Source organism: Rhodnius prolixus, unplaced genomic scaffold (assembly GCF_049639745.1).
Source record: "Rhodnius prolixus isolate KJV_2025 unplaced genomic scaffold, Rpr scaffold_3, whole genome shotgun sequence".
In the NCBI taxonomy this organism is placed as follows: Eukaryota; Metazoa; Arthropoda; class Insecta; order Hemiptera; family Reduviidae; genus Rhodnius; species Rhodnius prolixus.
Genome location: NW_027411603.1, coordinates 47,343,961 through 47,371,927, shown reverse-complemented (window position 1 = coordinate 47,371,927; position 27,967 = coordinate 47,343,961). Strand labels below are relative to the sequence as shown.

General features: G+C 35.4%; 2 protein-coding genes across 5 annotated transcripts in view; both read right to left on the bottom strand.

Annotated features, from left to right (window-relative positions):
- The window catches only part of sif (guanine nucleotide exchange factor still life), a 487,274-nt gene that overhangs the window by 449,621 nt on the left and 9,686 nt on the right, over positions 1-27,967 (bottom strand). For 3 of the 4 annotated variants that reach the window (XM_074126178.1, XM_074126179.1, XM_074126180.1), the window contains exons 2-8: positions 8,272-8,435; positions 5,781-5,965; positions 4,667-4,785; positions 4,353-4,554; positions 2,452-2,792; positions 1,691-1,967; positions 566-781 (exon numbers count right to left, since the gene is read on the bottom strand). In XM_074126178.1, coding sequence (XP_073982279.1) covers positions 566-781; positions 1,691-1,967; positions 2,452-2,792; positions 4,353-4,554; positions 4,667-4,785; positions 5,781-5,965; positions 8,272-8,378 — 1,447 coding nt within the window. In that variant the 5' untranslated portion in view covers positions 8,379-8,435. The remainder of the gene's footprint in view (positions 1-565; positions 782-1,690; positions 1,968-2,451; positions 2,793-4,352; positions 4,555-4,666; positions 4,786-5,780; positions 5,966-8,271; positions 8,436-27,967) is intronic. The other variant, XM_074126181.1, reaches the window with a different exon arrangement.
- On the bottom strand, positions 17,255-20,504 carry LOC141453230 (uncharacterized). Its single transcript, XM_074126182.1, has 2 exons — positions 19,553-20,504; positions 17,255-19,435 (listed from the first exon to the last, which is right to left on the bottom strand). Exons 1-2 carry the CDS (start codon positions 19,844-19,846, stop codon positions 19,256-19,258), a joined length of 474 nt encoding a protein of 157 aa, XP_073982283.1. The 5' UTR covers positions 19,847-20,504; the 3' UTR covers positions 17,255-19,255.

Sequence of the window (27,967 nt, the reverse complement as noted above, 5' to 3'; positions counted from 1 at the left end):
TCCGTTGTTAAGTTCTTTCGAATTTGCACCTTATTTTGTTAAATTTTTGGCAAAATTTGGTTTGTCTTAAACATTTCTATGTTTAGAGATAAGACCTGACTTATTTAGTTTCATCCAAACAATTTCTCTTTTTTCGGAGAATTTTTTTTGTAAAAACTGCTTCAACTTATGTTCTTCATCTCGCAATTTCTGAACATATCGTGACGAGATATCTGTCTTAGATTTGTACCTTAGGAAGTTCTCCAAACAGAGAATGTTATTATTTATCTTTTTTGAACATAATTTCTCTCTAAAACGTTTATATTCAAAAGTGAGTTCGTAAATGAAAATCCGTTTTTATCATTAACCGGGATGATAGCCACGAATACTGTAATCATGTTTTGCATTATTTCTCAAAAAGAAAAAGAAAACAAAATCAAATTGCCCTAGCATAAAAATAGCAGAGTGCAAAGAAGAGGAAGAGAAGATGAACAAAAAAAAAATCTTCCTAAATTATTTACAAAGATAACGAATAAAAAGAACTATAATATAAATTTATTTGAATATCTTTTTTGTAAAGAAAAACCTGAAAAACGATTGGTCCTGTGCCGTCCGCCGCCAGATTCCGTTTCTGAAAGGACGTTGCGGGTATTGTTGTTGCCGTGTTGGTGTTGTTGATAATGATTGTAGTAATTGTATCGTCTGCGAGTCATCTCTGGACTTGTGACAGGACTCTCGAGTGAGCTGATTGGCTTCAACATCCTTTTCAGGGTGTTCGAATCTAGTGACATCTCACGACCTCCTGCAATTGAACAATGGACATGTTTTTTAACAGATTTATTTATTGGTTTTGTGAGAAGGGTGCAGCAGACCGGCTAAAAAAGTGTAGTAGTCGCAGGGGGAAAAAAAAAACAGCGGAGTTTGCAAAAACATCAGTGTGGTTTGTTTTCGGCTTGTAGTTCTTATCGCCTCTCAACTTATTTATAGCTCACGTAGATATTCATGCAATAAAGCCTCTAATTCCGTACCTCTTATAATTTTAACAATATTTCTACCCTTAATTCTCTGCAAATCTCATTAGACTACTCTCCATGCTAAATAAAAAAAAAAGGTCTACCAAATTATTTCACAAAACTGGTTGGCTAAAAATTAGGTTTTTTCAATAAGCAATCACCCAGTTGACGATTAATTTCATTGACCAAATTTCGGACCAATAATCCAATAAAGAGCGAACTAATGAGATATACAGGGATTTAAGGGTGCAAACACGAGTTTAATTACACTACCTCGTATTTTAATAAATGTTGTATGAGCTGTTTTTAGGAAAATCTAGAACTAGAAAATTTATTTAGCAAAATTTACGTTTTGTGCAAATCTTTATTGAGGAATTATTACACTAGGTTTCACCTAAGCGATACATCAAATGCCAACTTTTAGCGATTATTCGTTTTTAAGTTACGTTGGATATTACATACATAATAACTACGTACACGTTCAGAGAAAGAGAAAGGCATATTTTAAACTACTTAGCCGTAATCAGAGACCTTAATATGTACTATTTCAGTTAAAAGTCAAAAAAATCTGTTGCTGCAAGATTATATTTTACATATCACCATGAAGGGTACAGTACTTTCAAAAACAATAATTATTTGCCCAAAATCAAAATAACTTTCCAATGAACTTAATAAAATTCATGAATGAATCACTTTACCTTGAGTACCCATTTCTTTTCTATTGTTATTTCCGCTTCCAATTCTTCTATTATTATTGATATTGTTAAGATTGTTGATGTTATTGTTGTTCGCCTGTCTGAGTTCAGCCTCTCTAACCATGTCCACTACACCGTCAGCCATTCCTCCAGGTGTAAGTGCTCCTACTGAGGACTGTGTTTGACTGTCCTTGATCAAACGTGGTGTACATGTACCTGTGCTGGTCTTACCGCTACTAACGCCCACCTGAGTGCCCTCATTTTTCTGCGTTTCCTCACCCTGTAATATAGTATTCTGTTTTTTATTTTTTTAAAAAAAGAAATCACCAATATGAAAGTAAAAATTGCTACCAACTGATGTAGTTTCAGTTTGACAAGAATTATGATTAAATTTACTTTAATTCTAGCCCCTACTGCAGTTGTAAAAGATTAATCAAATTGAGTCAAATTTAATCCTAATTTCGAATTTTTGTTTAACATTTTGATATCCTAAACAACTCATTTATTATTTGACATCAGGAAGTGGAGTACCAAAAGGGCTAGAGGACTCAAAAGAAATTTGAATGTGCTGCAAAACAAATTTGGTTTTAAGACCAATATCTGGAAAATCCTTACAATCGAGATTCCGCGGATTACAAAAAGTGTCCTTCCATTTAAAACTACAATATAGAAATTTGACACAATCGCGATTTGGCTTACTAAGAAAAAGTAATTAATTAGCAACAAAGGTTACTGGAAACAACAATTTACTAAATTGCACTCACTTCTTCGGTTTGTGATCCTGCCGTATGCGAAACTTGTTGCTGTTGTTGTGCTTGAGCTTGTGCAGAAATACCTCCATTGTTGATTTTACTAGTACCCGTGCCCGTCTCTCGAGTCTGTCTACCTTTGACTATGGAAGCAGTCGCCGTGGTTGGTCCGCCGCCGCATGTACTTTGTCCTGCGCTTCCGCCACCCGCCGAGGTTACATTATCATATAATGATGTAGAGCTAGTTGCCGCGGCCACTTTATCACCCAGTGCTGAGACTCGTCCGTCACTAGAGTCACCAACTCGTGACGTCGCCCGTGGTAAGGTTGATGAACCTGAGTACAGATAGGTTTGACCTGTAAAAATATTAAACACAGAACATCCAAAATAATTATTGGTGCTACCTTTTTTTCTTTCTGGTTAGGTAATTTTTGCTTAACCATCCTAATTAAGCGATGCGCTAAAATTGAAATTAATTAACTTTTTATTATTCAAAATTAAAATAGTTAAAGAGAATTATTTTAATCATCTTTTATTTAACAGTTATTGAATTACCTAAAAAAAAGGTAAACAATCACATTTAGAAGATCGCACCAAGTTATAATTTAAAAAAAATTATAATTAATAAAACTTAATACATCTTAATATAACTTAATAAACGTTACATAATATAACTGGAGCTTAATAAAATGCTGCTTAACTTGGTAGCTTAAGAAATAAACAAATGAAGTTGAGCCTTGAATGTGTAGCGGCATGCAGCGGATTTCCCCAAGAAATGATGGGATGGATTTATTAAATCTTTTACAAGAGTATGACGCAACCATTCTGATAAGCCTGACAGAAACACCCTTCTAGAATAGCACTTGGTACGTTTGAAAACAGTGCTTTATAGGAAGATAGGATTTTTCCGTTTTTTCAGCTAGCTACCAAAGATCATAAAGGTCATTTAGAACCCCCTCCCCATAACATCACCAGAAAAATGACCTCTAATTGGTCCTTTAAAGATCTAATGATTTTAATCAAATAACTGTTCTTATCTATTTCGTGTACACAGAGATGTACTCCATTTCTATGTATTCAAAATCAAATACAATTCTATTGGTTATTCGGACTTGGCTAAATCTATTATAGATCACTAACTCTTTTCAACAGAATTACAACTTTTATAGCAGCCAATGTATTCTGCAATTAAAACAATTTCCAGCATTAAACTTTATTAAAACGAGCAAACAGATGTATACACCATTTGCAATAATACATCTTTGTACAGCCAAAATCGTAAGAACGAACAATAGTTTCAATTCCATGAACGTCAACTTTTTGGTCAGCCAAGCGACCATCCACTAACTTTCCTGTGAAGCCTTCTCTTGTGAAGGACTACTCAAAAATACCTGACTGAAGTACCTGAATAAGGACGGCTAAGTGTTCAGGGCATTAGGGTTACAGGGACAGCGAATTGTCTAGCCCGGAAAGGTGCTCCAGGCAACCCTTTAGGTCACAAGGCCTAAGAGAACATCAGAACGAATGACTTTACTCTGTAACGTAACGTAGTCAATGAATGCACAAACGTTCTGACATTATGTTACGTTATTTATCACAAACGAAGCATAAGAGCTAGTTCTGATTGCGCTGTCAGTAGGGCGTGATTAGCACTTTTGACATTGATGAAAGAATGAATTCACTTATAATCAATTACAGTTCACATATTGACCTCTATTTGTCAAAAATCTGAATGGCAACAGTAATTTATAATACAAATTATCAAACTAACCTAAAAATAAAGAAAAAAAAAGCAAATGAAGGCAATTTAAAAAAAAACAAAAAACAACAGCAACTAGATGAAGTTGATGATGCGCACTCTTTTGAAGCCAGCAAAAAAGAGTATCTTTTTGGGTCTACTGTTGGATGCAACTCACCCCTATATCTTGGATCTTGGGCTCTCAATCTAGCATATTGGTCAGCAGTCATACATGTACACTGTGGTTCTCTGGATCTGCTGGGACTGGCCGGCGTTGACAATGGTTTTCGTTTTGTCTTCACTTTGTTCTGTTTGTTGGGTGGCTCCAGCTTCAAGGAGTAGGAAGACGAAGCTTTTCGTGAGAATTTGAAAGAAGGTGACTGTGTGAAAAATAAGAAATAAAACATTTTAATAAATATAATTAGCGCCAATAAAACAATAAAAATTTAAGTTTAAAATATTTATAAGGAACAATTACTATCATAAACTTACGCAACATTCTCTGAACTGCTTTGCGTCGATAGGCGATGTGAAGTTGAGCCCCCATGTGTCGTTGGTCATTGGATCTTTCCAGTAGACAAAACATTCTGACGCCTGGCCAATACGAGTTCCTGAAACATTTATTAAACTATTAGCTTGGGAAGAATGTTTTCCGGGTTATATGGCAGCATAGTTATGAAAACGATTTTCCGAATTATTCCGTACAGTATTATCGATACACTATCTTATTATGAAACATTTACCTTTAAAGATCTTGTCAAGGAAACAATTTAGGACAAACTTCTTTATAATGAGTTCCAACTATGACGTCGCTAAAGCATTGCTGGGACAGCTCGAAAAAAAATATATATTGCTGTTTAGAGCACCAGTGGAGATAGTGAGAAAGGGTCTGGGGCAAGAGATTGGTTCTAGAAACTTCGGTCAGGAGTTTTTGACCTCGTACTGGTAGAACTACACGATATGGAAGATTTAAAGCTCATTGGAAAGGTGAAATTGCAGAAAACTGAGTGCCTCATGATTTGTGAACTATTTTCAAAAAACGTTGACGTTTGGAGATTTGTGCTTCAGTAAATTTGCGCAATAAAATGATCAATTGTTTAATCTAATCGTGATTAGCCTTCAATAAGGAACGTTCAGGACAATAGTTGGCCGCGACTGTCTCTTTGAGCACCAAAACGTTAGGTCAGATAGTGTGATGGCTGGCAACAACTGTCATCTCCTATACATTTTTAAAAACCGGGGAATGCAACAATGAAGTGAGGTCAAGATGGTAATTCACCAGAAATTACACCAAAAACAACCTGCGTGCTCAGAAGTGGTCTGATCTGTTTGGGTGGTTAAGGACCGTTTTGGTACACGACATAGAAATAGATCGTTTGGTCAATGTAAACTGAAAAGGTATAGTGCACAGTTTGTTTTGTTCAATATCTTCAACAATTTTTTGAAGCCGTTTTGGTCCATTAAACTTTTGTCGAATGAGTAGAGAAAGTGATGTGCCAACAAATCAATTTCGTTACAATTTTTGACAGGGATTCTTTTGGAACTGGAAGTCTCATTTCTTAAAATAAAATTCAACAAACAAAAATAATAATAATAACCAACTGACCAGGTTGTACTAGCCGGACGTCAAGTATTTTGTCCACTTGACTGTTGTAGGCTGTGATATGGAAGACACAATCTGGGGAGTCTTGAATACATGTTATGTTCACTGGCACCAAGTCCTCAGACACCTGCTGCCACTTTACTGATCCGGCTCCACTTGAGCTTACATGGAACACCTCCGCCCACAACCTGCAAACAGGAAATGCAATCAGTTCAAAAACATATTTTAGTGTGAATACCCACAAGACTTCCTTATACTTTTATTCACAAGGTTCTAAAGCATAAATTTTTCTTCAAATTCGGAACATTTATGTCGTATTTAATACTTACGCGAACATTACACGTTTTTAGAACGTACAATATACTGGAAATATAACCTTACTGACAAGCCTATCCCGATATTTGCCGAGTGCTGATTTATAACGAATTTTATACAAGAAAATGATTACAGAATAGCCTAGGAGTCAATTTCCAAGAAATTGAAAATCAATCAAAATCAAATACTTCCACATTCGAGGAATTTTCAAAGAAAGGAAAAGATTGGACTGTCAGAAAACAATTCCTCTCCAAGAAGTGAATTTCCCTAGAAAAACAATTCAAATACAAATCACAGATACATTTGGTTCACGAAATTTTGGTAGGCGGTTTTTCAGAAAATCATTAAAGACTGGAATAACGATTAAGTGAAATGGGTACATCAAATAAGAACTTGCAGGGATTTCTTTCTTCTTAAGTTACGCTAGCTGGATACAAGCGCTCACTTTTGGTAAAAACTTTTTTTGAGCAATTGGGGGGGAACTCCAGATTTTTCTGGCGAACATTCCAAACAGAAAATCTGGACGACAGCAAAAATCTTCTCTTGACTATAGAATAAGAAAAACGTAAGTATGGGAACATACGGAAGAGATTTCTGACAAGGCTGAAAAACAAACGGATTATTTTGTTGACAATTATCGGTTAAGAGTTTAAAGCGGCTTACAAGTATTTTTCGAAGTGTTGTTTATATTGTGAAGCCAAACTAAAGAGGGGCTGAACACAAACTATTTCCTGTGTAACTAATAAGATTTACACAAGGCTTATTTCCAAAGTGGATTTACTCTTTTTAAAGTATGTAACTCTCATCATATAACTAACTTTACAAACTCTTCTTAATATTTGAACTCAAAATCTCAAAATCTTTCGTGATTTATGTTAATAGCTCCCTCTTTGGTTTTTATCTTTTAAGTGACTAATACAAGAAATATGGAGTAGTTATATTGCTTGAAACTAAGTAATAGGCTGTTAAATTCTTGCAGACTCCATACAATTTGTTGGATCAAGTTTAAAATGCAAATTTTGGGTCCTAGGTTACGAAGGAAATATTTCTAGCTAATAATCTCTGGCTTTACTTTAGATAAAAATATATTTAGGTGAAGGGGAACTTGCCGGAAATAAAAAAAAACATTAAAATCTGATAAAATAATAAAATTTTCTTATTAGGTTAACAAAAAAATGGTTGAATTAAATTGCGACAGTACGTGTGCGTATATCAGCACAGGATTTGGATTAAATCAAAAAGGAAGTGGTTATTTAAAAAAAAAGAAAATCCACTGTGACGTTTTAGTTTTCTCGAAAATTCCATGAAAATCTATTTCAAGGAAGTTCCTGGAGAGAGAAGCTTTATTCTTTTCCTCTACTCTAAGGTTTCATTTCAGTTTCATTGCTTTCTAACTGAAATTTTATGTGTAGAAATGTCAAAATTACGGTTCAAGTTTATAATTTAACGGAAAATGGAAATTATTCTAACTTAATCATCGTAATGTCCCTTAGTTGTTTTTTCACAACTTTTTTTTGTAACTACAGATTCATCAATACTCAATCAACCCAAAAAAAAAAAAAAACACCTCACTACGCTTTACTTTAGGGGAGGAAGTGACTTGAAAGCCTAAGTGGACCAAAGATGTCAACAATGGATTTAGGTGCCCCTTGTCTTATGATCTCCAGCTGGGCAATTAATCATTATGACTAGCTACTTATGTCTGAATTTAGCTTAACCTAAGGCTTACCGAGATAGCAAACCTCGGATTAACTCATTTGCTTCAGCTCTAGTTTGAGCATTTTGAACTTCGATCCAAGAAGACATCTAGTTTTCTTTAACATCTCATTACTTTGCTTACGAATTTTTTAACTTTTCTTTAATTTTTCAAAGAAATATATTTTTTTTAAAATTAGACTAATGGCATTGTTGTTTAATTTTTCGTTCCATTTTGATTTAAAAAAGTTCTTCTAGCTTCCAAAATGCAGAACAGTTTAATTAACAGTTTGTTTCTTGACTGTTCAGTCAGGTAGTTAGAATTTCATTTACTGAAGTCAATTTCCAGTAAATTTAAATTACTGGATCAAAGGATCAAATTCTGAAATTTAGCTTAAGCCTTTTGATTCAAAATTTGTAACACAATGCCCCAACTAATAGGGAGAACCTAACTTAGCATACCTAAGTATGAGATCAAAATTACCTAAGAAGGTGTCCGTCTCTACGTCTGGATGCTTGCCAAGGTGAATCTTCGTATCTGTACGCTTTTCGTATCAAAGGAGCGCAAGAGCAGCTCAGTTTGTTGCCCATGACTACGTGGGGCGGTGATCTCTCCTCACGTCACCACACACCACCTCCTCCATCAACCTGAAGAGACAAACATAATAAAGCAAAAGAGATTTAATAAACTAGTAAGAAATTAAAAGTTATGTAATCATTCAAGTAATAATATTGTGTAACATGTGTCGAATTACAAAGAAAACCATTTTTCGTTGGATGAAAAGAAAAAATGACACTTTTTAAGGCTTTTTATAAATAAATAAAGGCTAGGTTCCCCAGCTTATTCAAAGTAGGTAACAGTTGTAAATAACCTTTCAATATAAAAGTTTTAGAAACCAATAACTTGAAAAAATCATTTATAATTTCCACAATGGTGTCTGGTTAGTTACCATAGCCACCACACTTCACGGATTTTCTTGTCCAATGTTCTACTCACTATTTAGTTGATTACAATATTCTAAAAACTATCCAATCACCTGCTCATCGTTATTTTTACTATCAGAAAGTTACGTAAACATTTTCCTTTGGATTTTTTCTTGGGCAGAACAGTAGCTTTTCGAATTCTTTTGCAAATAAGAGAAATAAAACTAATTCAACTTTCAGATGAATCGAAATCGACTGCTCACATCATTCTAAAAAATTAAGATAATAAATAACGGATATAACGAGGCAGGAAATAAAAGTATCTTCTATTTTCTTGAAGTTACTAATGGAAGAATTATTTCCAGATCTAATTTCCGGCATGCTATAAATCATAACCGTCCTCCGCCGTATAACTGAAAAAGTGGCAGCACTCAACTTCCTGTTAGGCGTACTTCTCTCTTACTGATTGGCTGATTGATTGATGTCAGTTCTGCAGTTTGTTTTTCACAACTGATGCTTGTCTACTTTCAAAGTCCGCTCTCGCTGCCTTTCATTTTATTTTTCTAACTATCATTACACTTATTTCATGAAATATTAACTTGCAACATCCGTTTTAACTTCACCTTCCTCCGGTATTTTGTAATAAAAAATTTCACCAAGTAAAAAAAAAGTGATTCGCAAAATAAAGATTTATTGGAAGAGATTGCAAAATGTTATCAAAAAAAATCGGTTAATGAAGTTAATAAAGAAAACGTGCTAAAATCAGAATTTAACGTTAGCCATCGTTAACCTCTTAATGTGAACCCTCTTAATTCAATTGACTCATGTGTCAAACTACCAAAACCACCTTTCGAAAACTTATTTCAAGGAAATACTCCTCTGCTAAGGATTTTTTTTTTGTTTAAGTATTTCCGGTGGAAAATCAATTATTTAGTAATTTTATTCGTTCCTACAACTTCCCCTTCATAACTAGGCGACTTACAAAGGAATAAATAATTTTCTAATAAACTGAAATTGGTTTGGTTAAGTCATGTGTTGGTACGTATGTAATTCAGATAGATCAACTTCAATAAATATTTTACTGTTTTCTCAATGTTGACCTGTCGTAAAATTGCAGAGTTGTGTTTCGAGAGTCCGAAAGGCATGTGTGAAAATAACGTTTTGACCGTGACCCAATGACCCAGCCGATGACAGACACCAGGGGGGGGGCAGACGAATAACAAACCATCACCTTGTATTGATGTAAGTTGTTGTGTGCGTGTGTGTTCTTTGTTTGTTTGTTCGTTAGCGTGTATACATTTCCGGTTGGATAGTTTTTAGTGAAAGCTAAAAAGAAAATCATTTAAGGAAGATTAATTTCAGCATTTTGACCACAAAAACTTATTAAGATTGATCGCAATAGTCAAAAGAGAGAAATCGCAAAAAAAATCTTTCGATAGATCTAATCATTGAAGAGGCACTCCCACCTATGTAAGTTAAATTGGAGAATTTGAAACAATAAATTACGATAGAGCGGAAGTAATTTTACTGTATTATAAATTCTGTTTTTAAGCTTTTTTTTTTTTAGCAATGTCTTTACATCCGTTTTGATGCAACCCACGTTTTAAGTGCGTTTCCAGTCTTACAAAAATAAGTTCCACTCAATGTTATTGCAGTTGCTGCTGCAGTACAGAATTCTGTTAACCTGCAAACTGCATATTTTCTTGGGGCTTTTTAAAAACCTTTTTTTTTTTTACAAAATATATGTAAATTTAACAGATATACTCTCTTTAAAGTGACCCCTAGTCTAATTATTCACTGTATACTTTATTGGGGCGTAAAGGATGATGACCTGTAAAGGGGATGTATTCACCACAGTTTGAGAAGACGACGGACACTGCTGGACCTATAACCATGGCAGGATTCCCTTTTTTAATACAGGTTATGCTCTGTGGAGGATACGTCCCTTACCACTCGGCCGCCGCTACTAAGTCCACTCCTTTTTTTTTTTAATCCTCATTTTGTTTTCTTTTAAACACCCTATGTGTACGTACATCCAACGATGATTTACCTTCGCCTTCTCAAGCTTTAGAGATCACTATACATAGACACAACCAAACAGTGACAAGCAGAGGAGGAGGAGGAGGTAGTGCTAGTGTGCTTCTAGGGCGAAGGGAGGCCATAGCCACACGGCAGCAAGTGGGAAAACGTGTGACGCAGTGTAGTGGATCAATATGAGGAGGTTAGTTCCTCTGGCGATAGGTAGACAGCACTAGTAGTGCTGCCATTTCCCCATACAAGTCCACCCGTCTCTATGGGTGGAGCCAAAAAACATTTTCTTCTAAATTTTCTTGTTTACAGCACTTTACCTTTAGTAGACAAGGAACTTATTAAATGGGCCTTACTTCAACCAATTTTAAAATATTACATAAAGAGCTCTTAAATATTTATATTTTTTTAAAATGCTTACAAAATAAAAATGTATTATAATTTACTGCTAAATTTAAAGACAATCATTTGAATGGATAAAGACAAAATGCAGAATAAGACTCCTTAATAACGGACTTTACTCTAAACAAGGGTTTTTTGTAGATTGTTAGTCGGTTCCTATAACTTTTAACTATCGGTATCTTTTAATTCAATTGATAAAGAAAAATAAAATAAAATAAATCGATCACAGCGAACAATAATCAATTACAAATGACTGGACATAGCCACACAGTATTTCCTCCTTTTATTCTTTTTTTTTGAAACAGTCCTGACAAATCATTCAATAAATGACCTGATGACCCCAATTGACAACAAAATAGGTCATTGGCAAAACATCAATGAAAAGTTTTGTACTTGCTGAAGAACACTTTAGACAGCTAAACGCTGACATGCAAGTCAGGTTGAGAGGCAGGTTTTTTTTATATAGGTCAGCTGTTGCCAAGCAGGTTTAATATTCACACACTGCAGGTTTATAGTAATGTCGTGTGTAAAATTCTATTTTTCTTAAATAACCAATGATTGGAATTATTATTAAAAATTATTTTCTAATTATAGATGTTTTTAAATTCAATAAAAAAAAAAAACATGTTAAGATTCTAGCATGGGGTACTCTATAAACTAATTTTAGGTCCTAAAACCGTCATCATTGTATCTAGTTATCTCTCTCTCTCTTTCTATCTTTCCCTCTATCGACAATACGACGTGAGTTCCGAAAAGTCTTTCTTTTATCGCAGTATCCGGAATTAAATCTTTTCGAAATTTACAATTTTTACTAATAAGCTGACTTTAATATTGTACAACTTCACTTGAATCTCAAAACACAAATCTGCAAGCACAGCCTTAATACTCACTCCCTCTCCTCCTTCCTCTTAAGAGAGATAATTTTAACTGGAATTCTCCAGGGTAACCTGGAGACAGAAAGGAGAGTTTGACGTATTGTTATTGAACCCTAACGTGACCCACCAACAACAGCTTTGTAGTGTGTGAAAGCAGAAACTCGCCCAGTTGTGTGGTTGTTGTGTTTAGGATGGGGGTGTTGTACACATACACTCTCTTAAGTTCATTGACACGTCTAAAACACACAAGGGATCCGAGGCCCAGTAGTGAATGGGTACTCCAGACCTAATTACACATATAATCTGATCCTACCACAACAATCTAGAAACCCTATATTTACAATATCTTTGCTAAAAACAACTGTGAGAAATGCCCAGGTTCAAAATATTTTTTTTTGCGCAACAAATACAAATTGAAAATAAGAGCTTCATAAGCTTTATTTGGTTTAGCACGCAAGCAGCTTCAACTTTTTTCTCCTATGAAGAGAATTACTTGAAGTTTTTTCTGTGAAAAATCAATTACTAAGCTTTGACGAGTCTTACAGCTGTAAGTTGCTAAAAAGAAAGTCTATCCGGAAGTGTAACCAAATTTGTAAACAAGAATTTTGCATGCAACAGTTGATCGCGTGACAGACTCACATAATTATACATAGAATTTTCTCTGATAATGATCTGCTCTCTTTTTTGTACTTTCGTTTTAAAATATAAACTTACCAGTAAGTATTAATTACGATTAAATCATGTCGTTAGCTTAAATTATGAGCTTTTAATTGAAACTAAAATTGTTTAAAGGAACTTGTTGCAAATGAGTTCTTTTAATTTCGCTTGTGACGTAAGTGTGAGGTGATTCCGACATTTTATGAGCCTAGTTTTCTTCTTACTAGAACTGCATATTACGAAGTGCATAATAGTTCCGGGGTAGAAAGGAACGGTGGTCTCGGCTGTGCACAGAGATGCAAGATGATTTTTATTTATTGTAATAATCACAATTATCATGTTCGCAATAACGTGCGTCTGACTGTCGATCGGTTTTCATTATTTTATTTTTTTTTTAAGTGCAAGTGTCTCTTGATTTTTCTCTTACTAGTACGAGTTCCCACCGGAAACATACGTATTGACGGAACCGGAACTAAATATTTAAAGAAAACAAAAGAGAAATCACACTCATACAGACCACTATACTTTTTCGGACTCAGACAACTTGTTGTCAGCATACAATAGTAATATCTTCTCTAAATAGATTAAAGAAAAAGGTAAAGATTCATTTTCTCAGGTGAAAACTGGAAAAAACTAATTCAGATTTGAAATTTGATTGAATTTCGACTAACAAAAGAAAAATCTATTATAGAAGATATGTGAAATAAATTTAGCATAATGTAATCTAACATATCGAATGCAAATACGAGGGGGTACCCAAAAATAACCGGAATTGCGTTGCCGCGCATGGAGCTTATGTAGTACGCATTTCTGCCGCTAGACGTGTATAGCGCAATTCCTTGCCAGTTCAGTCCTGCCTGTGTTGTCTGCCTGGCTTGTTCTGTTCATCTGCAGTGATTGTTTTTACCAGCGCTGTTTTGTTCTTTTTTCGTTTTTTATGATGGCAAGTTTAAGTGAACAACGTGCAGCTCTGAAATTTTGTTTTATACTCGGCAAAAATGCTGCTGAAAGTGTTTTAATGTTGAAAACAGCTTACAAAGATGACGCTATGGGAAAAACTCAAGTATACGAGTGGTTTACTCGGTTTAAAAATGGCGACATGTCGATTGATGACAAACCTCGTTCTGGACGTCCATCAACTGCCCGAATCGACGAAAATGTTGAAAAAATTCGAGAGCTGGTGTTCACAGACCGTCGACAGACAATTGATCAACTGTCAGAGAGTAGTGGGTTATCTTGGAGCTCGGTTTAGCGAATTTTAACGGAAGATTTGGGGATGAAAACGGTTGCTGCCAAGTTTCTTCCTCGAGTTCTGACTGACAATCAAAAAGAACATCGAGTTGAAACATGTCGTGCTTTGAAACAACAGCTTGAAACTGATCCAGACTTTCTGTCAAAGGTCATTATTGGTGATGAGTCATGGTGCTATGGTTATGACCCAGAAACAAAGCAACAGTCGAACCAATGGAAGACGTCATCTTCACCCCGACCAAAAAAATGTCGTCAAGTCAAGTCAAACATCAAAACAATGCTGATTTGCTTTTTTGATGCCAAAGGCGTAGTCCATTCAGAGTTTGTCCCCCCAGGTCAGACCGTCAATCAAACCTTGTATTTGGAAGTTTTGAAAAGATTGTGCAATAGTGTTCGCCAAAAAAGACCCGATTTGTGGCAAACAGGAGACTGGTTCTTCCACCACGACAATGCACCTGCACACACAGCCATCTCTGTTACACAGTTTTTGGCTAAAAATGGCATGGTTCCGCTGCCCCACGCACCTTACTCGCCTGACCTGGCTCCGTGCGACTTTTTCTTATTTCCACGCATGAAAAAGGGCATGAAAGGTCACCGATTTGACAACATTGAAGAGGTCAAGAAAAAAACGAAGAAGGAGCTGTCAGCCATTTCTAAAGATGACTACAAAAAATGTTTCGAACAGTGGAAGCACCGGTGGGACAAATGTATTAGTTGTAATGGAGAGTATTTTGAAGGGGATAAGGTTGTTCTGTAAAAAATTTGTAAATAAATAGCTTTTAAAAAATAATTCCGGTTTTTTTTGGGTACCCCCTCGTATGGTATTACTGTATTCACATGTATTATTTAAATGTTCTGCTGTTAAATATTTTGTTTGTTATGGAACTAACTACAAGTTTTCTCACTTAATAATTAAATTTTTTCATGTATGAATATTTTAACATAATTTATTTTCTATTATTGATTTAAAAATTATATAGTACGTATATTAATTTCTACCGTTTTGACTTATTTTTAATTTATTATAAAAATCTTAAGCAAAAAAGTACAACTAAAAATTTTAAGTTCTTTGGAGCCGTGAAAATCTTGAAGTGACATTTCCAGTTAGTTGCCTGTTCAAACTCTGCTATTGGACCCTAATGTTCTGAGTGGCACGTAAAAGAATATGATCCTTTCTGCAATTTTCCATTTATCTGCCGCACAAGACACAACTCCTCTTTAAGAAAAAACAATCAAATTAGAACCTCTAAAGATGGTAGCAAACGCAGTATCAAATGCGACATGTTTAATGAATTTTATTCACAATTTTCACTGATGGCAAGAAGATAAAATATCATTATCGTGCAAGTTTTACAATTGTGAATTCCCTCAAGAAAATCTCGTTATGAGGTGCCCTGTTTTTAGTTATTTTTGATTACCTTGATCAGCATAAAAATATAACTTTTTTCTAACGTAGGTAAGAAAAAAAATAATCATTAATAATTCCACTTACTTCATGCTTTTCATGAAAGAAAAGTCCACCATTAAGATGACGTAGTTTTATGTTTAGTAGTAGCAAAAAAAAAATGAAAATTCACTTAATATTATGGAACTTTGGGCTAAATCTGATTCATAAAGTTAGAAAACATCTAAACTATGGAACTGGTTAAGAGTTTGCGAACGTATTTCACCAGAGCGGTCGCCCAGCTGCATAGAGAGAAGTGGAAATGGTCTTCTCCGGAAGTACACTGTCGTCGCCCCAGGGAGACACTCCAAAATCTAATAGCGACTCCAGCAGCATTAGGAGGGAGGTACAGCAAACATCCCCTTTATAACTTCCATGGAGAGAAAGAGAGGGAGAGAGGAGTTCAGCTTATTTCCCATAATTCCCTGTAGCAAAGCGGAAATCACTTTATAAAGTCAAACTGGAGTTCCCAGACCGAGAGAGAGAGAGAGAATGGATTTCCATCATGTTACTATATTCTAGAGATGATTGGTATCAAGGAGGTCCTCCCAAAATAAATCTCTCTTCTAACTGGACCATCATCATCCACAGTTAACCACCTTATATACAAGGGTTAGACGTGAGAGGGTAGACGTTTTATAATTTTCTTTTAACCCCTTAATGTGCCAGTTTTTTCTATTTTGTAAACGCGCCCGGAAAAGTGTATACACGTTCAAGGTAAAAGAATCTACATAATAATGAAATTGCCTTAAAAAAGAAGCGCCCCACCTAACCGGAATTTGTCTAAAAAGAATTTTCCGCGAAAAAAATGATTAAAATACTTTTATTTAAATATCTGCGTAAATTATTAACTGTAAGAAGTTTAGTAAATGTATTAAATACAAAATAATAATAATAATAATACCCCTTTATTGTGAATTATTAGAGAAAAGCAAACTGGCATTTAAGAGAAAATGCGAGGTTGTAGGAAAAGTTCTTTATAAGCGTTTTCTCTAGATTTTTCTCTCAAAATAGCGACAGAAAATAAAAATTTGCTCTGTCCTTTCTGTGATGACTCTTGATACAAAAGAAAGGTCAAGTTGCCTTCACCAATATTTCTTCATTCGAAACGGAAATAAAAGAAATGAAAAAGCTGTCTCCAGGATGGACAACTATTTGGTCGAGAAAGGAGCCCCTATCTCTCCCCACAGTTGGCTTTTAGGCTACTTGTTGGCAGCAGGCATATGCACTTAAAAGCTCTACTTTTAGAATCAATTGAGTTTCAATATAAAATGATATTTTGAAGCTTTTATATGTAGTCCTTAAGCCCACTATTATTCACACAGTACAGTAATCGATTTTTATGTTTTTTCTTTCCGCTCTATGTAAAATGTGCGATGCTATAGATTTCTATTATGAGCTTAAATTGGTCTATCGTCTTTGTGTTGACCAGAGGTGGTATATATAGAACCCCCAAGGGTCTATTTAACAAAAGTAGGGGGTCGATCTGAGCCAGGGGGTCGAAAGAAAAACAATTTCGAACCCAAAATAGCGAACCTTACAAAGAAACACCAGGCTCACCTGTCTCATTAATTAAGAAGCAATACTGGTGTTACTTTACTTATTTAAATTACTTATTATTTAATTGACCATGGCAGATGTCTTTATAATTTATTTTGTACACCCAGAAATGTATATAATTTATATTTTTATTTTAATAAATCAAGACTGTATAATAAAAATAATAGTTATTAAGGTACTTAAATTTCAACATTAAGATATTTTTCATAAAACTATTGTTACACATTGTAAAATTACTTTAATAAATGTTTAAAACCATAAAATAAATTGTACAAACACAGTACCTAATAGTTTTATTTTAATTAACTGAAAATTACTTTTATGGGGGTCTGTTGGAGATTCGAAAAATTACATAGGAGTCCTTGATCAAAAAAGTTTGGCGACCCCTGGTCTAGACGTATGTATATATTTAAAAAAACGCATGTCGTTAAAATTTGATATTTCTTCCGGCACTTTCAGGGGATCCAAGTAAGTTACCAAGAAAACTTACCAAGAAATCGCGTTTAGAGGAAGTCAGTTTAGAGTGTTCATATTAAGACTATTTTCTTTCATCAGTTAATCTCAAATTCCCAAAAGGTAATACCGGAAACGGTAATCTCGAATTTCAGATGGCAGGTAAATAGAACCTAGCCCTCACTAGTGTGTAAATTCTGATTTACATAAATGACCACCAGCACACCTGATTTGAAACTAGTAGGGTTATTTGCCAAATTGATTTGCCACCAAATTACACAAGCGCAATGTGTGTACCTCACTGTTGTGATCAAATAGTAACCACTGCAATACCAGCTAAACAGTGAACCAACCTATCCTTCCTCTACGATTCTCCTAGAATTGCCCTAAAACCTATTGCAAAAAAGTATTTAAATAAAAATTGAAGATATATCTCAGCGTAAGTGACGTACATACTAAGAACTACTAAGTATACACTACAAAATGTGTTTCTGAATGGCAGAAACCTAAAAGTAAACTGCTGAGTCCCTAAAAAGGACTATAGCCATTATCAGTGAGAAGTTAGTTCAGCTGGTCGTAGACAATAATTCTCTTAGAGCAGCTTGCAGAAAATTAGGGGCACTTTACTAAATCCTGGAGAGAACTGAGCGGAACTGGAGCCAGTTAAATGACTTTTCCGGTTGCACAAATTGGATATCAAATGTAGGAAAGATCCTGGAAAGAAAATAAGTACATGGGAAAAGCCTCTATGCGCACCATCCCACAAAATAACTCTTACTATAAATTTTTAATGGAAAAAGGTGCTATTCCCAAAGTTGATTTTACCAAGGTTTAAAATGTTATTGGAACTAGTTTCAGAGGGGTGTGGAGTAAAAACGGGGAAAATCAAACTAAAATAAAATGGTGGTACCTCCAGTTAAATCAACTTTGACCAAACCATTCGCTAGTCGTTTGAGCCGATAATTAGCATCTAAATCAATGGAGTCAAGGGAGAATAACTGAGTAACCAACCCACTTCGTGTGGTTGGTGTTATCCAGAGTAGTTGATGAAAGATAAAAGACGAAGTTGGTAAGAAATAAATTGGCTGACAGAAGGTTCTGCAGAACTAGAAGTAAGATACTTTAAAATTCTAATAATGTAAATAACAATAATGTTAATAATGTAAATTCTTAAAACTTATTAGTTAACTTTTCGAAGGAAAAGAAATAATTGCAATCGATATCGTGTTTTTAAAAATCTGTATCAATTAAAAATGATAATTACAACTGATCTCATTAATGGCAATACAGATAGCATTCGATATAAACCGAAACAAAGTTTTTTTTACAATCTAAGCGCAACTCCGAACTCATTGATGGCAATACAGAATAACAACAATCAAAGAGAATTGAAGAAAACCATGGCTATTCAAGGTATTGAACAGATTGGCAACAATGTGCACAGGAAATTCCTAAACCGGAAATTTGATCAGTAGCAATCAATAGACATCAAACTCTTTATTGTTAGTACTGTGCGATTAAATTTACCGGAGTTTATAATAATTTCAGTGAACTGTGCGTGTTTAAATTTTCCAAATATTTTTGAAAAATAAAAACTAATTCAGTTGTATTAATATTGTTTAAAAGAATAGATAACCAATTTCTTAATTTAAAAAATATAACACTCAAATCTTCTTGTAATCAGTTACATGTCTTTTGCAGCTCACTTTTCTTTCCCAGAAAGTATTACGTTCATCATCGCCTTCGGAGTTACGTGATACAAACTGGTATGAACAAACCCAGAGGTAGGTGGAAGTAGCAACAATCAGAAAACTTTAAAAACCAGCCAATACACAGATTGCTAGAGAACTGACGAACTACGGGGACAGCTGGGGTCAAATCTCCGCCAACATTCGTCGAAGAACTGTTGGCTCAAAACTGAAGAAAACAGAGAAAAAAATAAAATAAAGAAAAAAATAAATCATAGAAGGGATACTAGCCTTTCTGCACGCGTACAATCCGGTACAACTTAGCTGGCCAATAGAACAAGTTTTACTGCGTAATTTCAATATCTCCTGTAAATAAAAAGAAAAACCGAAGGAAAACATAAGAACATTTTTAAATCCAAAACTTACGAATGAAGAAACAAAATCAAGAAAATAAATCACCAATACACGACAAAAACAAGATACCCCATTATCAGAATCATCATCACTTGTATCTTGGCGATTTCTTCTAGTTGGAGGATATCTTTCTTTCTTTACAACAACCATAAGATCATCTGGATTAGTATCAGTAGCAACAGTATCAATAGCCGTAGCAATATCTTCAGTTCTTCTAACTTCTTGGTCTTCACAAATTGGATTTACCGCAACCTCAACATCCTCCTCCTCCTCATCGACATCATCATCATCGTCATCAAAATGTATATCTCTTGGGCCGAGTCTCATCACTACGCCAACACAGGAAGCACAATTGGAGAACATGTTCCGCTTAGAAAGGCGTATCCCGATCGACTGGCACTTTTTTAATAAAAAGGAGGCCTTCTGGAAATAAAAACGCTGAGTCGTCGTGTTCAAACTGACTACTTCAACCACTGATCGTAATGGTGGGGGACGATCCTAGTGTATACCTAGTTACGTGTAATAAATAAAAAAAAAAAGGGGGAGAAGGAAGATGGATTCTATCGACATCCTGGTAAGAAGAGAGTAGGTAAAGAGACCACTTTAAAAAAAAAAAAAGGAAGAGAACTTATAAGTGGTTAGTGAAAAAGAAGTTATAAGTGCCCAGCTAAGCGGAAATGAAGATGGCACTGCTACTTCAATATTACTCCCGCACCACACGTTGCCTTATAGTGGGATAAGGACAACAAAAGAGAGGCAGCAGGAAAAGAGTTTGTACCCATAATCTGACTGGAACGCTGGGGGACCTTCAGCGATATGAGCTTCACAAGAGCAAACTATTGACAATCTTCTCCACCAACTAGCTAACTTTACCTTTCCTTCTTTGACTTTTTTCTTTGCATTTTACAATATTCATATGATAAATCTTATACATTCGTGTGTTCTTTCATTCTCAGCATTCACACAGCTGTTTTAAACATTCAGTCTTAGAAAATAAAAGAACTTTCTTCATGAATAAAATGGCATCAGCATATTTACAAAGGGTCCAATGAAAAATGCTCAAAAATTCCAACTACTAAGTACCCAAAATTGTACATAGTTCCTATAAAATATTTCGATATACTAGGTTGTAAACAGGAAGTCTAAGTCTTTTCATTGCCTCTGTTCCAACTTAAAAAAATAAATAAATGTACCGTTCAATGTAAAATCAGGACGTATTAGATAAGTTATAGGAACTTGTTCGATGAACCAGATGTAATTAGTCGCTTTAGCTTGGTGTTAACCAATAACGACAATTATTAATTCCAAGGTCGTAATTTTCTCGGGTAGTCAGGCTGCACTACGGGCAATTAGTTCCTACCAGGTCAAATCAAGGCTGGTTTGGGTCTGTCTGGGTACCCCTGAAGGAAATTAGTGACCAGAATAAGGTCTTTCTGGTTTGGGTACGAAGCGGCAGATTTATATTGGCCCGGGAAGGCTCTGCGGGACACTTCGTTGGCCCCCGGAGCCCTGTTTTGGGGTTCCGAAGTGCGTTAAGACTGCGACCATTAACTTATGGGTGCAGGGTAGGTCTCAGGTGTGGTGGCTTGCTACCACTGGGCAGAGACAGGCGAAGGAGTTTATTAAAGGTTATTCGCCGAGGATGACTGCAGAATTAATCCGTCAAGGCCGTGAGGCTATAAGGATCATTGTAGGCCTATTAACTGGCCACTGCAGGCTCAGAAAACACATGCATCGCATGGGCCTGACAGATGATAGCCTTTGTAGGTCCTGTGCAGGAGGAGGAGGAGGAGAAAACGGGCACTGCACGTGTTGTGTCAGTGTGAGGGGCTTGTCTAGGGCTAAGGATGTTACTTCTCGGGGAGGAAAAACCAAGGCCTGAGAGCTTTACCCAGGTGCCACTCTCCAGCATTAAGAGTCTGATTAAAAGGACAGGTCTGGAGGGTGAGCTTTAAAGTGAGGGGAGCCACAATAGATCCAAAGGGGTCGCAGTGGCGTAGGCCTTGAGGCCGCCCTAGTCTAATCTAATCCAATCTAATCTAATAACAACAATAATCTTTCAGACAAACCGGAAGTATAACCTTACAGAATACAATTTTAAGGTTTTTAAGATTTAAAAAAATAAAACAGAGTCCTCTACGATTTTCTTTAACTTGATAACACACCAATTGCGCATTAGTAGTTATAGAAAATTTTTCCGGAAAATTTCGATTAAGGACATTTTTGGGAGAGGGACATTTTGGGCAGTTGAGGCTTTTTCTTCTGCAGTCCAATTCAGTCTAACTTTGCGATAACTACGGAAAAGTAAGTTACGTTTGATTTTCTTTCAGATTTAACACAATTACTAAATAAATTAATTAAACTATTTTTTTTATTTTTAATTTATTTGTAAAGTTACACCAGCGCTAGACACGCTATAAGTAACAATGACAATAACTGACATCGAACTAACTAATTGAGGGGAGAAGCTACCTAGTGATAACACTCCTTAAGTCATCTCTAGCTACTCTCCTCAGAAGAGAGAAAATCGCGAGTCCACTGGCTGATTCTAATCGTCTGGGAGGATGATCTGGATGGTGATGAGATGATAAATGGCGGACAAGAGGATTGGAATGAGAGTGCAAGTTCTGATGAAAACTTTTATAGCGAGTTCGTGCAACCTGACCAACAAACGGAGTTTCCAGGTCTGTGTGGATGGTTAGACTTGAAACGTAAAATGGAGCGTTAACGATAGTGAGTAGAATTTTAGACTGAAGAGATTGAATTCGTTGAATATTGGAGCGTTTCGTTGAACCCAACAGTTCAATACCGTACGTCCAGGCGGGTTTTAGTATGGAATTGTAAATCAGTCGTTTGTTGTTAAGTGAAAGTTTTGAACGTTGGTCTAGTAGTCTTTTAAGTAGTCGATAACGCCTGCTAACTTCAAACTATTTATTAATAATTTATTATTTCTTAATTAATTTAATAAATTATTAAAATCCTGGTAAATAAAACTTAAAACCATTAATTTCAATTAATAAATAACCAATAAATTTTTTAAAGTTACGTTCAAAGAGACTTAACAATAAAACGCTTTTTAATAATACAGTTAAACCAAATTGTTTCATCAGAGAATAGTAGCCTTCCATATTTGGTTAAATCTGTCATCTAATTCCATCACTACTAACTACAGGATTTACCATGCTAATCCAAAATGAGATCAAAACACGCATAAATTACTCAATTTTCGTTTTAATTTTGTAGGGTGCTACTGACCTCATGCTGTCATCAGTCAATAGATACGTATAGTACAGCTATTTAAACATCAATTAATGATCGTTAATTTAAATCAATTAATTCTGCAAAAGGATTTTAAACACACAGCTGCATGGCAGCGGGCAAGATCAAACCACTAAAGGAGATGTCTGTTAATTTAAACACACTAAGAAAATCATTGAAGGGCATTTTAATTGCCACTAATTGCAATCTGATGACGGAAAATTAAAAAAAAAATTTGTTTCTTTTAGCGGATGTAAAAGAAGCATTAATATTCACCGGAAATGTCACGTTTTCATATTCGCCGAGTACGGAAAAGTGATTTTTCACCAATTTGTGGCCCAAGAAAGAAAAATCCTAAGTTTTTGTAGGCATTTCCTTTTTATTCCTTAACGGTAAAGACGCTATTCTTTAAAAGTCAAAACAGAAAACACCCAAAACATCAGATGTCAAATCAAATCGACAAATAAAACCTGGAGGTTTCATCAGCTGTTTAAGATGGAGAACAGAGGAGAAGTGGTGGTGCATACTAAATATTGTGATGAATCAAGATTTAGTCAAACGGTTCAATTAAAATATCAGCGCAGTTCTCCAGTTGTCCTGGCAACCTACCTTGTCTATCTGCCAATCTCGTCTCTGTCTCTAACCCTATCATCCCTTCACACGTCAGCACTAAAGCTCCAACTCTAGAACACCTTATCTGCATATCTCTCTTCACTTCCTATTATTAGATCATCACCATCCAGCTTTCTTATTCGCTAAAAACATTATTCAGGTATTTCCAAAGTACAGGCACTAATTTTCTTTCAATTCTTTTGCTTCCGGTAATAAAAAAGAAGGATTGCATGAAGAACTTCTTGATATATCCAGTTTTTCACTAAATAAATACTGGGAGACTTTCAGATACTTAATACCATCCGGGATGAAAACTCACACACTTCAAAAAGTTCAAATTTAATATTTTGAATCCATCAAGAGAACCGGAAATAACGTTTTAAACAACATCTGCCAATCGGAAGTGCTGCTTCCCAGGAAAAAAGCTTCTTAACGCTTTGTGGGCGGGCCTCGCCTCTAACTGAACTCCGTGACTGTCTACTTCAGAGGTTTCCAGAAGTTCACATTCACGTCAGGAAGTGCGCAGCGAGTAGGTAACGTAAGAATGGTGGATGGAAGTCGGAAGGGATACGATGGATAAAATCGAAGTTTCTTATTTAGAATTAGTCGCAAGATTAAGAAGAATTTGATTAAATGATTTCAAATCAAATCTATTTTGATAACCAAACATTCTGGGAGTTTTAGATAGGACCTAAATGGAAAAGGGGTGTGTTAAGACTAGGTGTAAAATAAATTGTGAAGTGTCGTGAGGTAGACTAACGGAAACGGTTGTACAGCCAGAAGAATGTACGAGACAAGATTGTTTGGCCGTGGGTAGGAGGCGGTAGAGTCGTGGAATGAGAATACACTATTGTCGTGTAAATTTTGTACCCGCTTAGCACTTGGAAACGCTACAGAAGAAAGAGAGAAATGTACCAGCAGAAGCAGTGAATTCTGTCGGCTGGGGGACTATACTAACTGAATGAGGCGGCAACTGTTTGCACGCGTAATGAGGTTCTTTCCTTTTTACCAGAACCACCCCCTCTCCTCAGCTGCAGCACACCCCGCCGCCGCCGACGACGGTGGCACAAATTATGTTTACACCCTGTGTGAAAGCAGACAGACACCCACAGTGTCTTCTACTTCTGCTATACTCTCTCCCTTCTCAATCTTACACACCCGGAGCGGCAGCTCTGTCTGGCTGTCCTAGTTTACCGCCTCCAGTCAGCCACCTCTAGTTGTAATGTCCCATTACCACCTCCAATTACTACCACGATTACATTCTCCAGGTCTTCTTTCCTCAGACTCTCTAGGTACCTCCATTTTTTTTATTACTGAGTGTATTACAACAAAAATCCACTGTTGTTATTATGTTGCTGATGTTACAGTTAAGATTTGGACCCTTTGTGCAGTAGTCCCTCACACGTCCTTCTAACGCAATTTAGAGATTGTAGTTTCTTAAAAACTCAGGAGGTATCCCAAAACATCCTCTGACAACCATTTTCAAGATTCTAATTCATTTTTTCAAACTCCGAATTTCAACAGTACATTCTAATCCTTCTTAATTCGATATAAGTATATGTTCTCTACAACTTTAAAGGTTACACTGGAGGAAAACATTAAAAAATTATTCTGTCCTAGAAATGCCGTTAATAGACTCTTCCTGGAAAATCTACTTGGTAGATAGATCAATGCCTTTTTCTTTTTTGTAACTTACGGTTTCACAAATCTTCGGGAAAAATTGAGTAAGAATTATGTTTATGTAATTCGATGATTAATTAGAAAATTTATAATTTATAAGTTTGAGAAATGTAATGAAACAAAAATTGGCTCCCAGGGCCCTTTTTTAGTGCACTGTCGGCTGCTGGAATGTGTTCTCTCGTTACAGACAATACCCTTCATTACCAGAGAGCGGTCAGAATAATGGCCTTTTAGGAAAAGATAATTGTAGAATCGGTCACTGAATTCGCACTCCTGAGATCTTGCACTAAGACAATTCTATTTCCTTCTCTATAATAATATAATTATTAGAAATTACCACAAACTTGCAAATATTCCTAATGTATAATGAATAAATAAGAAAAACAAAATAAATTCAGTGAACAACAATAATTGTCATTTTAAGTAGGTACTTAAAACTTTAATGTCTCCCATATATTCATTAAGGAAATAGTATGCTGTCTCATCTACAGTGATAAGTGTATCCTTTCTGTATTATCATTACTGATAAGAGCTCTTAACATTGTAAATCTTTCAAAAGCTCCTTTACAGCTTTTAAGAATATCATCTCGTAAACTTTTTTTTTTCACTTAACTAAAGCTTCTTTCTATCTGTTTTCTCGTAAGATAAGAGCTTTTGCAGAAGCTCTACATACTACTTCCAGTGAGAGAGGATCATCACAAGTGTTAAATCATTGATGGAAGATATTTTTTATATCAACCTGGTCTAATAATGGGCTCGCCTAATATTTCACGATAAAAACAACCTTTATTGTTTAAAAAAACAAAATTCACGATAAGAATACACTAAGCTAACAAGTGCCCAAAATCGTTTATCTACATCTACATTCCTCTTTCAAGTAAGTAGATCTTTCTTTCATTCATAAATGTTTAATTCAATAATTTCCCCCTCCCACAAAAATTGATATTTCTCTCAGGTACCGCCAGAAAATGCCACAATAATGTTCCAGTAATAATCAGGTATGAAATGAACCACTTTACTGAACTATTTCCTTAATCCGGTTTACTAGATGTACATAAGTAGATGTTTAACTATTATTTCCATCAATTTTTCCTGGAGAATTCAAATAAGGACCCTTTTGGAAAAGAGAAGTGGTTATGGTTCTCACTAAAGTATAATTTTTGTTCATTTTATTTAATAATTAGAATCGAATGTGGAATTACATTTCCAAAATTTGAAAAAATTATCGCTTACCGGAAGTTTAAACAGAAATTCATGCACAAGATAGACAAAAGGAAATAGGCCCTTGCTACCAATCGAACCCCATGCTTAAATGTTAGAAAACCTACAAATTCCAAGCCAGAATTTAAATGGTTGATCTATTTTATTTATTTGCATCTAGTTTTCTGAAAAGTTTTGTAATTTTAAAATTGGTAATTGATCCAGTAAAAAATTAAGCGTATTTAAACCAGAATTCAACTTTGGAATTATGTTGAAACAGTTTTAGGAATTTTAAAAAGTCCCCAGTATTAACGCTGTTCTGATAATGTGGGCGATGTATTAATTCCCCGAAGGCATTTAAATATCAAAGCACTGTTTATTGTTCCAGTATGCGTTTGAAAGTGTTTTCATCCCTTCGCTGTCAACGGGTTCTCTCTTCTCTGTCTGGCTGGCCTTTATATGTCGTCGTCGGTGGTACAGTCCCCTCAGGAAGGATGCTGTACCTCTCCTCTTTACTGCGACTAACAGGAATCCACACCCCCGCAGCTTCAATATATAGAATTGTTTCAATACCAGCGATACAATTTTAACAGCTTTTAAATATTGACGGAGAATTTTCTTTTTTACTTAAAATTTTAATTAAAAATTTGGTGAGAAACATTTTTTCTTACTGTAAATCTCTAATTCAGGAAGGTATTCAACAAAATAGGTACTTATTGATGTAAATGCCTTCATGATTCTGCGTTTGAAGCTCAGTAGGAAAAAGAAGTTATTGATAACTCAGGAACTTAGCAAATCAGAAAAGTAAAAGAGAAAAACAAGCCTTCAAAGAAAATGACGTTTCTGATGTAAAGAATAAATAAACGGAAAATGGGTAGGAATTACAGTGGTGGATAGCATAAACAAAAGGGTAAAGAAAACTTGACAGAGTTGTTAGTTTCGTTAGAAATTAGTCAAAGATAGAATTTAAAAGAAGAAAAAAAAAAACAACCCGGATGACGTGCAATCGAGAGAACAGGATGCTTGTGGACGATGTGGAGGTGGAGATATATATCGATTACTTTGCTGGCCGCCTCCAGCCGTACAGTAGTCTCTCTCTCTCTCTCTCTCTTACCGGAGGCGGCCGTAAAGCCATAATACAGTAGTAACCCACCAAAGTGTGGGCTACAACTTGTAGAGTAGCCCCCCATAGATATAGCAGCCTAAGCAGCAACACATTTCACATGGGTTCACAAGGTTCCATTAATAATAATACTGGTGAAAATCTTTCCCGCAAACAATGTGTTTACGGATACCCGTCATACTGCAGCACCATCACCCATCTTATACATTGTAAAAAACATTCTGATTTAAACTACTCACACGATTTCCTATTAGGATTCTCGAAACAATTTCTACCTCCCAATTTTCCCGAATATTTACTTAATACCAAACATTATCAAGAAAAAAAAACTGCTATTAATAGACAAAGTTTAAAAAAGAAAATTCTTGAACAACTTCTATAGAAGAAACCACAATGGAAAATCCAATAAGTGACGTAATACCTCAGGTTGTGGAATTTCCTTCAAACTCGAAAATAAGCATTTAAATATAATCCTGCTTAATATTAAGTAAGCGATAAGACCAAAAATGAATCTTAAATGACTCGTCACAGGGTGATGATTCTGTCTTCCTTCATTCAAAGAAGTTTTCTTAATAAAATTGTCCAGGAAAATGTTTTCAATAGTAATATGG

Excerpts from the sequence above, each read along its gene's own strand:
- LOC141453230 (XM_074126182.1), bottom strand. The coding sequence starts at position 19,846 with ATGTTCTCCAATTGTGCTTCCTGTGTTGGCGTAGTGATGAGACTCGGC. Across the intron at positions 19,436-19,552 it reads ATGATGATTCTGATAATGGG|GAGATATTGAAATTACGCAG; the intron begins GTATCTTGTTTT and ends TTTTATTTACAG.